This window comes from Haliaeetus leucocephalus, unplaced genomic scaffold, assembly GCF_000737465.1.
Source record: "Haliaeetus leucocephalus isolate CR32 unplaced genomic scaffold, Haliaeetus_leucocephalus-4.0 Scaffold229, whole genome shotgun sequence".
Taxonomy (NCBI): Eukaryota; Metazoa; Chordata; class Aves; order Accipitriformes; family Accipitridae; genus Haliaeetus; species Haliaeetus leucocephalus.
In genome coordinates, this window is record NW_010972665.1 from 4,799,769 (window position 1) to 4,813,327 (window position 13,559).

A 13,559-nucleotide genomic window follows, 5' to 3' on the forward strand; every position below is an offset into this window, starting at 1 on the left:
AACTAGGCTTTACTTGTCAGTGTCCCATCAAGACAAATTCCTGAAATTCCTCAAAGTAAAACAAGCAATCCATAATTTATCACTTCAAATATGCCAGAAACGTTTAATCAGATGCAGGCAAACATTAACCTTGCAATTAATGTGGAAAAACAGAATTAAAAAATTATTTGATTACCGTGTTCTAATACCTTATGATCTAGCACAGATTGGCAAACTCTTACCTTGTACAGTTTTACTAATACTTACTGATAAAAATCTGCCTCTTTTGCTGCTTCTTCACACCTTTTTAGTGTCTTGGTGTGTTGATTCTGCAGAGACTGTAGGTCTGACATGGCCTTCATGCACTGAATCTTCAGTCTTTCATAATCATGATTTGGTTTTGGACTAGGCCTAGCATGGAAAAAGAATATGAAGTCAAACATCTGCTACTAAAGAGAATGAAAAGTCTGGGAAATTACTATCCAATGAAAAAATAGTATCACACAACTGTTGATACTTAGGTTACATTATGCTTTAATTTAAATACTGACCACCTCACATTAAGATGCAACCACAAATAAAAATTCATTGACTTTAACCTGTATTAATTTTATACTGAGACATAACATCTAATAATGAGATAATTCTGTCTATCACTAACTGCCAAAAATAGTACTGAGCATGCATGTACCTTTCTTCTGAGCAGCAGTATTATCACAGAGCAGAACTGTCACTTGATACAAGAACAAGTCAATCACAGTATGCTCAGCTTTCCTGCGCTACCATGTCAAAACTCTCAAAGAAAAAGCACAGAGCTGCATTAAGAGTGCGGCTGAAAAGAAGCGGCCAAAGTCAGGTGAGGGGGGCATGGAGACCTGGGCTAGGAAAAACTTCTCATCTAGGCAGCAGCTAGAGGGTATTGCCTATAGCTCCCTAGGAAAATCAGGGTTAGCCTTCAGAGAAAGACTTCCAATGAGACACCAAACACATGCATCTGTGCTGGCAGAATTTGACCAGCGTGACTAATTAAGCACTGAATTTAAATAATTTGACCAAGTCATTCTGCTGAATTACATATCTGATTGAGTGTTACCATGTTCTTCTAAACTACTATAAATGAATGAGAAAACATGTCAGAATCTACTTCATACTTCTGTAAGATAACACAAATTTTATTCAAGTAATTATTAGGAATCTCCAATACAATATAATCTCCACTAAGCAACTTTCAGTAAGCTGAACAAAGTAAAAGCCCAAGTCAGTCAAAAGAAAATTTTTGATTGAATTTTTTTTTAGTATATCAGGATGATTGGGAGAGGAGAAATTTTCTAAAATAATCTACCTTGCCAAGCAATTGACCAACATCGATTATGTCTAGAGTGTGTGGTCCTTGCATATGATACCTTTCTTTATTAGAAAAATCATAAATCATGCTAGAAATAAAATTAGCAGGATTATGCCTACTTGTTTAGAAGCACTAAGCTTCTAAAAGAGACTCTAAATTGAACTGTTCCTCCTCTACATGGTCACAAGATTTTTGCACCATTAAATTTTCTAGTTTCAAAATGAAGCTTCTGACAGCTGTCCCTGTGTCATCTCCTGGGTCTCTTATAACTCCACAGGCAATGAAAAAAACCAAACAAACCCAACCCTAAAAGGAAACAATTGCTCTCTAATTTAACTCTGTTTATTCTTGTATCAGATTTGCTCCATCGCTGCACAGATCACCCTTTCTGCCTCCCACCTCACTCTCCCCCAAGCAGCTTCACTGTAAGTGCAGCCTGAAAAGCAACTAGAATTCTCTTTGCTTTCATACAAAAACAGCAACATGGATTCTGGAACTGAAATGCAGCTGGGAATTAAATCAAAAAGAAAAATAGTTTCACACTACTGCAGTGGTGAGAGTTGTTAAAAAGAAAAAAGAAAAAAATAAATGCCAGCTACCTCTGATTCACAGAGTTTTAGGGAGCGTGTGTATGATATGAAGGTGCTTTTTAGCAACCCAGTTGCACTTGGGTTGCTGAGTACTAAGGCCTTAAACTGTAATTCTTCTTTTTCTCCTTTCTCTAGAGAAGTACTCCTGGGGAAAACAAAACCAAAAAAAACCTTCCTTGACTGACAGACTTTAGCAACAATTAAAAGCCAAGTTCATATAAAGTAACCAAATATTCAAGTCACTTCCACAGGGATGTCTTTTAGGGTTGCCAAAAGAAGTAGTACGTTATTCATACAGTGTTACAGACATATTACCGCAACTACTGCAGTGTTATTTTTTAAAATACAACCCTAGTTAGCATAAGTAAAACTAAATTTGAAATGTTCACACCCTTGACAGAACCACTAAAAACTCAAGTATTGATTTAAATTAGACTTTAGGGTGAAATTATTGAAAGTAGATACCATCTGTCCACCACAGTCATTAAAATTACAACATTAACTGAAGCACAGTTTAACTCTCAATTGAAGCGTTAAGCTTACTAAGACCCATTAACACATGTTCACATTGAGCTTGTAATCATAAATTCATATTTGTGCAAAATATTTCAGTGTATGAATTTTTACTAAAGGAAAACTATTAGGTCAGTCTCAAAGCTATGATGAGAACTACAAGTCTAACATTAATCACATGTATTTCTTATATTGCTGAAGTAATACTAGCACTATTCTTAAAATAAATAAATAAAAAAAATCCTATAAACATATGGAAACCATGCAGGTAACTATAGAAGTTAGCCTTCCTACACAATGAGGAAGGAACAATGCCACCAGTAACATCCTGCATTCTAGCTCAGCTACATGAAATAAAACACACCTGGATAGCCAAGGCCATATGTTCAACAGCACTGTTCCAAGGGCTTATATCTCAGCAAGAAAAACAGGGATACGCACAGGAGGAATATTGGTCAGAAGTCAAAAATCAAAACTGTTGCAACAAAGCAGTCCATTCAAATGCGTGTAGTGGTTGACCCTTGCTTAAGTAAGACCACCATAGTTTCACACTAAAATGCCTCACAAAATACAGAAAACTATGATTTCATTGAAGGAGAGGCTTCAGTTACTATTTTGGAAGCATTGCTTCAAATGTTAACAAAATTTCAAATGCTAGTTTCAAAGGTCCAGCTGTTTTTCTGATATTCATATAACAACTCTAAAATTCCTTTATATTCCAGTGGAATTACCCTGAACATAAATCAAGGCCACAGTGAGACTGACATTTACACGTATCTGATGCTGACATAAAAGCTAATGCCAACAGCAGATCCAACTTTGTGGGCAATGCCTACCCAACAACTTGAAAATGTTATCATTTACTATTGCAATTCCACCACCACCACCTACAGCTTACACGTAAAACAGTCTTTTCAAAGGAAGTTTTCAGGGGTTTTACTTGTATTGCAGTTCTTTTCTACTACTACATAAGTAGTAAGAACAGCAAGTTTAAGTCTATAAAGTGCACCTTGAGCACACTGAATTATTTGGTCAAATCTTTGCTTAATCACAACACCACATCCATGCGTACAGTCACTGTCAAGTGACACAAGCACAGCATGAGCAATCCTAATCCTGTCCAGCAGGATGACACATGTTCATCTGATTCAGCACATCACAATCCACTTCTGTGGCTCCTCTTCCACTGCTCTAGACTTAGTCAACACTTGCTTTGGAAAACAGCTCTCAGTTTTGCAACTGCCAGCCTTCACAGCCAGCGCAGCCCAGCCTACAAATGTGTTGCGAGCTGCAACTGTTTTGAAGCACACAATCATGACATATCAAGATTTGCCTCTACACCACCTGTGTTTGGTATGGCCATGGTTAAAGCAGCATACACAGCCAGAAAAGCAAATGCCCTTTTTGGGTAGTAAAAGTCACCATCTAAATAATAATCTTTCAGCTTTCACACTTCACCGTAACAGTTTGCAATGTCTGGGCTTTGACTCCTGGAAGGCTGAAGATTAGTTTTATATGAGGAAAGAATGAAAAACAAAGTAAAAAAAAATACCAGCAAGCTTTCAAAAACCATAGATGTGTATGTGGATGGGAGGAGTAGTTGCTTTTACACTGGAGGAAAAAAATGTCAGCTAATAATCTTCATTCATTTCCCACTCTTCAAATATGTAATTGGAAGGCAGCATCCTCCATCTAACATATACTGTCCAAGCACTGCCCAAATACAATATTTATTTTGATGAGTTGTTCTTTAAGCTGTAAACATTTATATTTTCCACAACATACAAATCCTACACCAGCAGCAGAAGACTGATTTGACAATTAAAGAGAAAAAAACTAGGGCAGTCTAGAGGACAGCTCATCAGAACTTTATTAATAGCATCCTGGATTATGGAGGACATTATTGTAAGCTATAAAATCCTCAATGCCTAAGCTCTAGTGACTTCAAATAAGAAATCCCTCCGTATAAATAAGTAACTGGAAGCTTATCAAAAGATGTTGACACTTGACAACCTTTTCCTCTCCCATCCCCACAACGCTTGGAGACCCTTAGATAGAACACAAAGCTCTTAAAGTAGCCCTCAGAACTCATGGGGGGAAGAAAGGGGCATTAAGATGAATAGCTAAGGAGTGAATAAAATGCCCAGATTCTCTCAATTGCAGGACACTGGTTCATATCTTGACCTTATCTCATAAGGACAAAAAGTTTAATTAACCACCTGACCACACACAGGCAGAGCTGACAAAGTAACAGATATAAACAACAACAATAAAACACTGAAGTTCAGAGAAGTTATGCATTATGGCAACACCTCCCAGAAAATCTGTTCATTGCTCTTATTTCAGATTCAGTGACAGATAATTTTTTCCAACATTCAAAAAATTTCCCTTACATGTGCTTACTGCAGGCAAAAAGTACCTGCTCAGTGTGCCCAAAGTCACATTTATAAACATTAGCAGATCTTGAACCCTCTAAAATAAACCAGTTCTGTTTCATACCCAATAAACCCCTTATCTACAATTAACTCATACTCTCCCTGAGTACTATCTTCCTCATAACTTTTCAACCTTCAAAATAGAATGAGCTGCATAAGGCTGCTGGCTATTAACTGACTTTGAGGATGTTATTTTAATTTGGCAGCACCCACAACTTCTCAGTGGAGGAGAGTTCCTTACTCTCAACATCTTAATGCTACGCAGTTCCCCAATATACGTATACCAGAAAGTGTATCTCCTAAAAAACACTTACTCCCCTCAAGAGAAGTGCAAACCTCTCTCTCCTTGCAGAAGCACAGGAATACCTGAGTTTTTTTTCCCCTCCTAATTTCTGTCCTCCAGCCAAGTATTCAGAGCTATTCCCTTTTGTCTCTCCTGCTTTCAAAACAGCAAATGCTTCAGCAACTGTTGTCTTTCTCTTCCCACAGCATAATCCAGGAAGCCTAAACAACTTTTTTGCTTTCTTCTTTCAACATAGAGATTAGCCCTACTCTCCTCATTCCCACAGCAAAATTGCTGGAGAAAGTGGCAATAGGCATTCAACAGGCAGCTCCGAAACCTGGATATGGTCACCTACATACACACACATCACCAGGATGCAAGTAGGTTACAAGCAACATACATACATTGCAATGGCTGCTTTACAGGCAAGGAGGAGTCAAAACACTTGAAAACACTACTCAGGACTAAAGTAAAATGTTGCGTGTCCTTTATTTTTACCTGCAGTCATCAAAAGTTGATCCAGGAGATGAAAGTGCAAGTCGCTTGCGCAGCTCATCCCTCTCTCGAGTTACCTGACGGAGCTGATATAGTATCGTCTCCAGCTTCTCACTCATCTGTCTCGTGTCTATTACAGGTGGTGGAGATGATGCTTTACCAGTCGTACCTGACCAAGAGATAAAAAATTGGCAGTCAGGGAATTCCTCAAAAGAAAATACAACTTCACTAAAGAAGTTAACACTAATTTAAAAAATCCTCTATATTTGGTTGCAGAATCCTGTTCAAAAATGAAACAAGTCACAGAAGTTTTCATCAGTAAGTTGACAAGAACAACCCCAGTCAGATCCCACGCTAGCAGAAAGGCCCTGTCTGTGCTGCAAGTTAAGTTTGCGTGACTAGGTTCCTTGCTTAGTCATGAACTTACAAGTTGCCTAAAAGGCAAGGCAAGTTTGCAGTCACAATTGCAAACACCTCAGAAACTACCATAGTGACAGGGGGTCTTTTCCTTTATCTAGCAGCACAGACATACTATTCTGCTTTGTGCTACTGCCAACATTTATTTTTAATGCAATTCTATGTTTTCACATGTTGCAATTTATCAGTCCAGTACATGAAGTTAAAGATTTGACTTGCCAACAAATCAAGAGGAACAGGCTTTATTGTTAACAATGTTGGCTAAAACGAGCACATTACAATCACTGCAACTGGACGACACATCAAGTTTCCTCTAAGGGGCAGTCATACATTAAAGAGGCTTGTAGGATCTTTTAAGTCTCAGCTTTCTTAATATCAGAGATGAACAACAATGCCTACTGTCTTCTCAGACAGCTATACCAATACAAAGAGGTCTTCTTCCACCTCAGAGATGAGAGTCTGGTATATTGTTTCACAACATGCTGACAATTAATTCAACTGTAATTTTAGTTCTGCTCATTTTATCCCAGACGCATGAGAGCAAACTCAAAGATATAGATCACAGATGTGAAAGTTAAAGGCCTAAATGTATACAGGAGATTATTATTTTCTACCCAAAAGAGACATTCTAGAAATAGTTTGCATAATTATACAATTGAAACAAGTTGCTGACATATATATTATAACTTGTTAGGATGTAACTTTATTACACCTTTTTTAAAATTTAAGAAACAAAAGATACGATAGTAAAATAATGCGCTCTGATCACCGTCTTTTCAAAGAAAGAATTTCAAAGTTATTTCATCTGATCAAATGCTAATGAGTTGCAAGGACTGGCTTATTATCTCTAAACCCAGTTCAGGAAGGTACCGCAGAATGCAAAAATTCCCTCCAACTTTTAAGTAGAACTACCTGTGCTTTAAAGTTCCCACACCAAAATAACTGCAGGGTCAGGACGATCATACATACAGCATCTAGAATAATAAGATCCCTGTTATTATTCCTTTCAGCTGTTACTGCAATTCTGTAATGAGAATTTATGAGCACAGACCGTTCTTTTAATTTAACTATTGCATAATAATGTATGTAAACGCTCTAATAGAGAACTGAAGAAATAAAAAAAATGCAGGAATAGCCTGCATTCTGTAGAAAGACACAAACTCACATCACTCAAAAGAATTCTTAATGGAGGCTGCATTTGGGCTTTCTCCTACTACTTTGTTTCACTCCCCCATCCAGATGGAGCCCCTTCATCCATAAGCACTACAGATCTCACACTTTTAAACGGCAGTTATCCTTTCTTTTTCTAAAATAAGAACCATTTCACAGAATTTTTAAGGCAAGATTATACAAAACCCAGTAATAATACAAATGCACTGTCTTAAGCTCATGGTATGGGGAATAAATAGGGAAAAACCCAAATGGACAGATTAAAAAAGTCAGGATATGTATTCATTTGGAACAGTTTGAACACATCAATGAGCAGGGAGTTTCATAAACGGGTGAAAATGTAAAGGCAGACAAACCTAATTCAAGTACTGACAGACTGCATGGTCTTGGGTAAATTCAGTGGCAACCCGCACATCTTCTCATTTGAGCTGACACATCAGAATATGCATAACACTAAAAAAGTCCCTTTCTCATCCTTACAGAGAAGTTCAAAAGCTTATCTCTCATCCTGGGGCTGCTTGCGAGCAAAACAGATGAACAGGATGCAAGGGGCACAAGAGGAAGGAGGAGATAAATCAGGAAGGCTGGTGTGCTTTACACAGAGGAAAGGGCATTGGATTAACAACAGTCCATCACTAATATCAGTGTTAACCCTAGCAGCAGTCCCATGGACAATGTCCACTACACAAGTCCTGCGAAAGCATGCAACAGCTGCTCTAGGAATCTAAAACATAGTAAAAGGAGGCAAGAGTTATACCTCTGTTCCGCCATCTCTTGCTTCCTCCCCCCCCCGCCCCAGCTTTGACAGCATCCCCAGTGACAATCTTCTTCAAGAAAGGAGAGCATTTGTGCACACAGTCCCAAAACAGTGCCAAGCAAGACAAGACTGCTTTAAATAAAGACAGGCTAATTAATTAGCCTTAGGAAAGAAGCTTTCTTGACTAAGATGAAGCCATTCATCTTAGTACTAGAAAAGGTTATTTTTCATTAGCTTATCACTATTTACAAGTACATCAACAAATACTTTCATCTCAAATGCAATGACATTGTTGTCAACACATAATACCAGCCAAGAGATGTATGCCTTTTAAGTACTGTAAAAACACAGATCAATACGATCCAAATATTCCCCCCTTATCCTTAAAAGAAGTCCAAAAAGTTTATCTTTGCTTAATTTACTAACAAATTTACATTTTCAATAGTTGTACAAAAGGTCTCACAAATCTTAAATCAGATTTGTGGATGCTCACAAAAAAAAGAACCAAAACCCAAAAACAAAACAAAAAAAAACCCCAAACCAAAAAACTTCAGTAAACTACTTTTTCCATCAGAAAAATTCACTACTCTTCATTTCCTTTAAAGCAGCTTTTATAGCTGAATGCTAAAAGCCTTTTATTGCATCTGACATCCTGATGTAGCAGAAGGAAAGTGACCTGTGCTTCCAGCTTTGTATTCTTTTTCTATCTGACTGCATATATTACACAACAGTACTTCCCTTCCATGCTTTAACCAGTCAAACTGGTCTTAAAATGTACAAGCCTAAAGGCTAGGACTCCATTAACCAAATTATGCCACCTTGCAGTAACTCACCTGCTTTCTCAGACAACCTGGATTTGTGAAAAATGTATGTACTGTGTGTCCTGCCAAGTGCAACTCATTCATCTGCTTCGGAAAGCCTCACGACTCATTTTTCATGTGAGCTGCCAGTGGGCTCTGAGAACCCAACCGTACGGAAGTCGCCTCCCTGGCCAGCCTCCAGGTAAGCAGCACTCCACCAACTCCTGACACAGGCGACAGCAGTGACGCATTGTGTGGGCAAAATGCATTTTGCCCGTAATGCAGTACATGCATTAAGTCCTGAGTATGCATTGACTTCATCTAAAGCAAGATTTTGCAGGATTTCCACCATATGTTGTATAAAAGAAAAACCTGAAAAACAGAAGCTGGAGCAATCATATCTTCCATAATTGTAGTCCAAATGCTGGACTTCGCAGAAACCACAAAGATCCATTATTGTAGTACATACCAAACACAATTCTTGATGATTACTCTAATAGTCAATGATTGAAGGGATAATACAGCCACACAGAAACCACTGCTCAGTTAGCTTCATATTTGGGGACAGGGTAGCACAGTTTTTGAAGAAAAAAAAAAAGGGAAAAAAATTAAGAGAAACAGGGCTGGGAAACTTGTTCACCTGACCATGATGTACCTTAATGCCAAATCAATATAATGTTGAGGTGGGAAAATGGGTACCAATGCATAAACACCTACTTTTAAGAAATACCATGAACATATTTTGAATTTTAATAAACTCATTACTCTTTGAGAAATACACTTGGATGACAGGTTCAACTAATGCAAAAGGCAATCTGTCACAAGCTAACAGAATGCCTGAATTTTACAATAATTTTTTAAACTCATCTTATAAATGTGTGCCAATTCTAGCTTGCAAACAAACAGAAGACCATCCATTGTACAGTCAAGCATTTTTCATGCTTTCTTTCATAAAAAACAAAACCAGGGATGTTCAGAGTATTATTTCTTGATGGCCTTGTAAATCATGACAGAAAACATTAAAGAAGACTTGTAAGATGTATTGCAAAGCATGATCAACAGGGTTTCTCCCCAAGCTTGGGAAGGGGCGGGGAGTAAAGACATGCCTGCTGTAGGAAAATGCATGCTAAAATATTTACTTTCTTTCAATAATTTATGAGGACTAGAACAGGATTACATATCAGAAGTTACCATTTAGATACATTTCTTCAGATATATCTTCTGAAGTAGTCTTGAAATAGCGGAGAGCACAGAACAGAACTGCACGCAGGTAAAACAAAAAATCAGTAAAAACAAGCAGCAGTACATTGAGGAAAGGAAACGGAAAGGTAAAATAATGAACTGTGGAAACAGTTTCATCTGACAAACAGAATACCTAATAGGTTATGAAAGCAATGAGGATCATGTAACATGCAAGGACAAAAGAATGAGTAGCACTTCAGTTTTTGTTTTAGTGCAGAATACAACAAGCTGAACAAACCCACCAGCATGTAAAACAAACTTTCAACTTCAGTAAGTTTAAGACTTCAGAAAGAACTGAACACTGGTTCTAGAAAGATCAACATGAAAGAAAACCTACAACCTAATACTCAAAACCAGCAAGTAGAAAAAAGGGCAGATATGTCAATTCAAAAAGTCCTTGCAGAACTTTGCCGAGCTAAAATACAACAGAGAGTAAAATCTGTTACCATGACCAAGGAAAATACAGCTGAAGCTTCTGCGTTTAGGGAGCGCCCTGGTGGGAAGGCTCAAACCCTACATTTGTCAGGCTTACAACCACACAATGAAAGCATAACCTAGACAAAAGTGTCCAACCCGAACCCAAGGGGGACAATAACGAGGGTCAATCGCTCCACGCCAACCAAGAGGATAAGACTCCACCAGCGCTTGCTCCTTCGCATCTTCTCCTACAGACGAGTTGAGAGCATTGTCTCACCATACTGTTTTATAGCCCCCAAAGAAAACTGCTGACACCAAAATGATTTCCTGAATGCACAGACTGATAAAGAGCATCAGGGAGTAGTGAAAGACACCGTATTCCAGACATGCTGTCTGGAGTGCAGGAGAAGGGTATTCACACACACTGTATTTCCATTCAAATCATTATGGACCAACCAAATCTTCAAAAATTCCTCCAGGGAGCTGCCAAATGTTAAGACGCTATTATAACAAAAAAAATACCATGAAGTGGTCAGCTATTTGCTAGTGGTTCTCAAGCCCTATCTATGCAGAACCCTTAAGAGACCAAGAAGTGACTCAAATTGATTCGCTACAGGAAATATTAAAAAAAAGAAAAAAAGAAGAAAAAGAAGAAAAAGAAGAAGAAAAAACCCCCCAACCCAAACAAATGCCAAAAAACCCCAACACCCCTCCTCCAAGACTATGTCAGTATACATCAGCAAAGTTAACTTCTTTGTCGTTACTGTTGGGTTGGGGTTTTTGTTTGTTTGTTTAAATCAGGGCATCACATCCACTGAGTAATTCTTGGGTACCTCCGAAGTGACAGAAGTTGAGAGCACACTGTGCATGACTACATGTCAACCCATAGCTGCCTGGAAATGGACGCCATAGAAGTCAGTGATAATACATTAAAGCTATTCAGAGTGCTTATTACTTAAGAGAAGATGGTTATTAACAAACACACCGAAAATTAGGCAATGAGAATAAGGATCAATCCTAGAGACATTTACATGATTCATGAACAGAATAAAATAGGAGAGTGAAGTTACTTTAAGTTTGTGGAAAACTGTGTTTATTTCCTAAGTTAAAAGTCTTGTTTCCAGTAAACTAAACAGATACGATTCAGATCAAAGCACAAGAAAATTACATAGGAAATAAATCCATAAAAAGAGGTTTAATTCAATCACTGAGGCCAAATTTTACAGGAAAATGACTTCTGAATAGAGAGACTGATTGGTGAGGAGGTGGAACATCAAAGGCAATCACTGCAGTACAGAAAAGGATTCTGATGTGGTGTACTGGTAGTGTTCCTAGTACCTTTTCTCATTCATTTCTGGCCTGTCAGCAGGGGTAATATTGTCACTTGTTCCTTTGTCAGTATATGTTAACTGTTGAGGTATCTTTGCCAAATATAAATTTTGTGTTTGTGTTAGTAAAAAAAGCAAGAAATACAACTAGAGATTTCTATAGGATGTTGGGGGGAAACAAATAAATCACCCTTTCAGACAAGGAACAAGTGTTTATCTTTGACTGAAAGAGTCATAAACCACACCTGCAAATGAACACTTCTTATGAACAGTGAAAACAATGACTTTGTCATATAGAGCTGCAGAAAGTATGAAACAATAAACTGAAATCACAACAACATAAAAGGACAGTTGTCAAAATGGCCAGCATGAAAATGGGGAATGAAAGACTACACATTGTTGGGAAGGAATTATCATCTGATTGGGAGGGGGGTAACATTTGCTTTGGAGTAAGAACTAAGGCTCTCAGATTAAGTAACTTGAATTGCAATTAGTGAAAAACTATCTGTAAATAGCCTGTCAGGCTGATAAGCCAACAAAGCGTTAAGCAAGGAAATACCGTCAGTTAAAGTTGGACAAGCTTGGTCGGGACAGATGTCTAACCACCTGATGGCTGCAAGAAAAAGTCATAAAACTGCAGTGTCAATGGTGGCGTTAGTTACAGACTGATATGTAAATTCCCATAGGAAAAGACAGTACAGTGATATGAACAGTGAAGAGCAAGAAAAAACACTTATGACATTAAAAAGTGATACCATTTGCAAAGAACTGAACAGCTGGAACAATAACAGTCTGTTAAAAGTTAAAGGTGATAATATGTGATGTGGAATGAAGAGGATGCAAGATTGACAGCTGTAATCAAAACAATGCAAAGAGATCTGGCTGTGAAAAGAAGGAAATTATACATGTAGAAAGATGGAAGGCCTCTTCCATTCCAAAAATCCTCTCACTAGGATCTCAGTATACTTTCAAAAAATGGAAGAGTAATGCAATGCCTTTCTGTTAAAAACTCATTACAAAAAAGCATAACGGAAGCTATCCTTCAGAGCCATAGCCTGACTCCTGCATGCAAGCTGCTGGTTTCTATTAAACAACAATTCTTTATTAAAAAAAAAAAAAGCAAACAAAAAACCCAAAACCTGTGCATTGAGGAGGGGAGGAAGAATCACATTTTTATAGTACTAAAGGAAAACTCTCAAGTTTCATTACGGTACTAGGGTAGGTAAAAAATGGCTCGATTCCAGAAACTATAATCTTGTCATGGCATCATATTGCATAGGTGAACAGTGTATTACTGTAGGCTGTACAAGTAGTATTGGGTATCAAAAGTCTTGAAATACACCCTTTAAGTCAATTCACAGAGGATTTTTTAGGCAACATGGGCCAGCACAGTAACTTAACTGGCTATTGTAAAAAGGAAGAAAGGAACCTGCTTTTGGAAAAAAAGAGCAAGGGAAGTAAAAAATAAAAAAGATGGAAATTGCAAGTAGAGTAGATAATTGAGAGATACACAGAAACTAAGAAGGACACTGTGTTACTACTTCCCATAGCAAACAAATTTGATGATTTCAGGCTGAAGTACTGTATATGTAGGGTGATATCTGGCTGATATTCTAACATCCACAGATAATCTTTCAGAACACAGGCCTTCCATCTTTCATTGCAGGTCCAGAAAATTATCTGCTGGGATACAGAAAGAACATCTGGTCCAACCCTCCTGTTAAAGCAGGACCATCTAGAGCCAGTTGTCCAGGACTATGTCATTTAAATTCAGTTCAGTGCTTGCTG

At 37.9% G+C, this 13,559-nt stretch overlaps 1 protein-coding gene across 1 annotated transcript in view; it reads right to left on the minus strand.

Moving 5' to 3' along the window:
* Window positions 1–13,559, minus strand: part of DLG5 (discs, large homolog 5 (Drosophila)) — a 112,538-nt gene that overhangs the window by 53,106 nt on the left and 45,873 nt on the right. Inside the window, exons 3-4 of the mRNA XM_010567827.1 lie at window positions 5,644–5,809; window positions 247–390 (exon numbers count right to left, since the gene is read on the minus strand). Coding sequence (XP_010566129.1) covers window positions 247–390; window positions 5,644–5,809 — 310 coding nt within the window. The remainder of the gene's footprint in view (window positions 1–246; window positions 391–5,643; window positions 5,810–13,559) is intronic.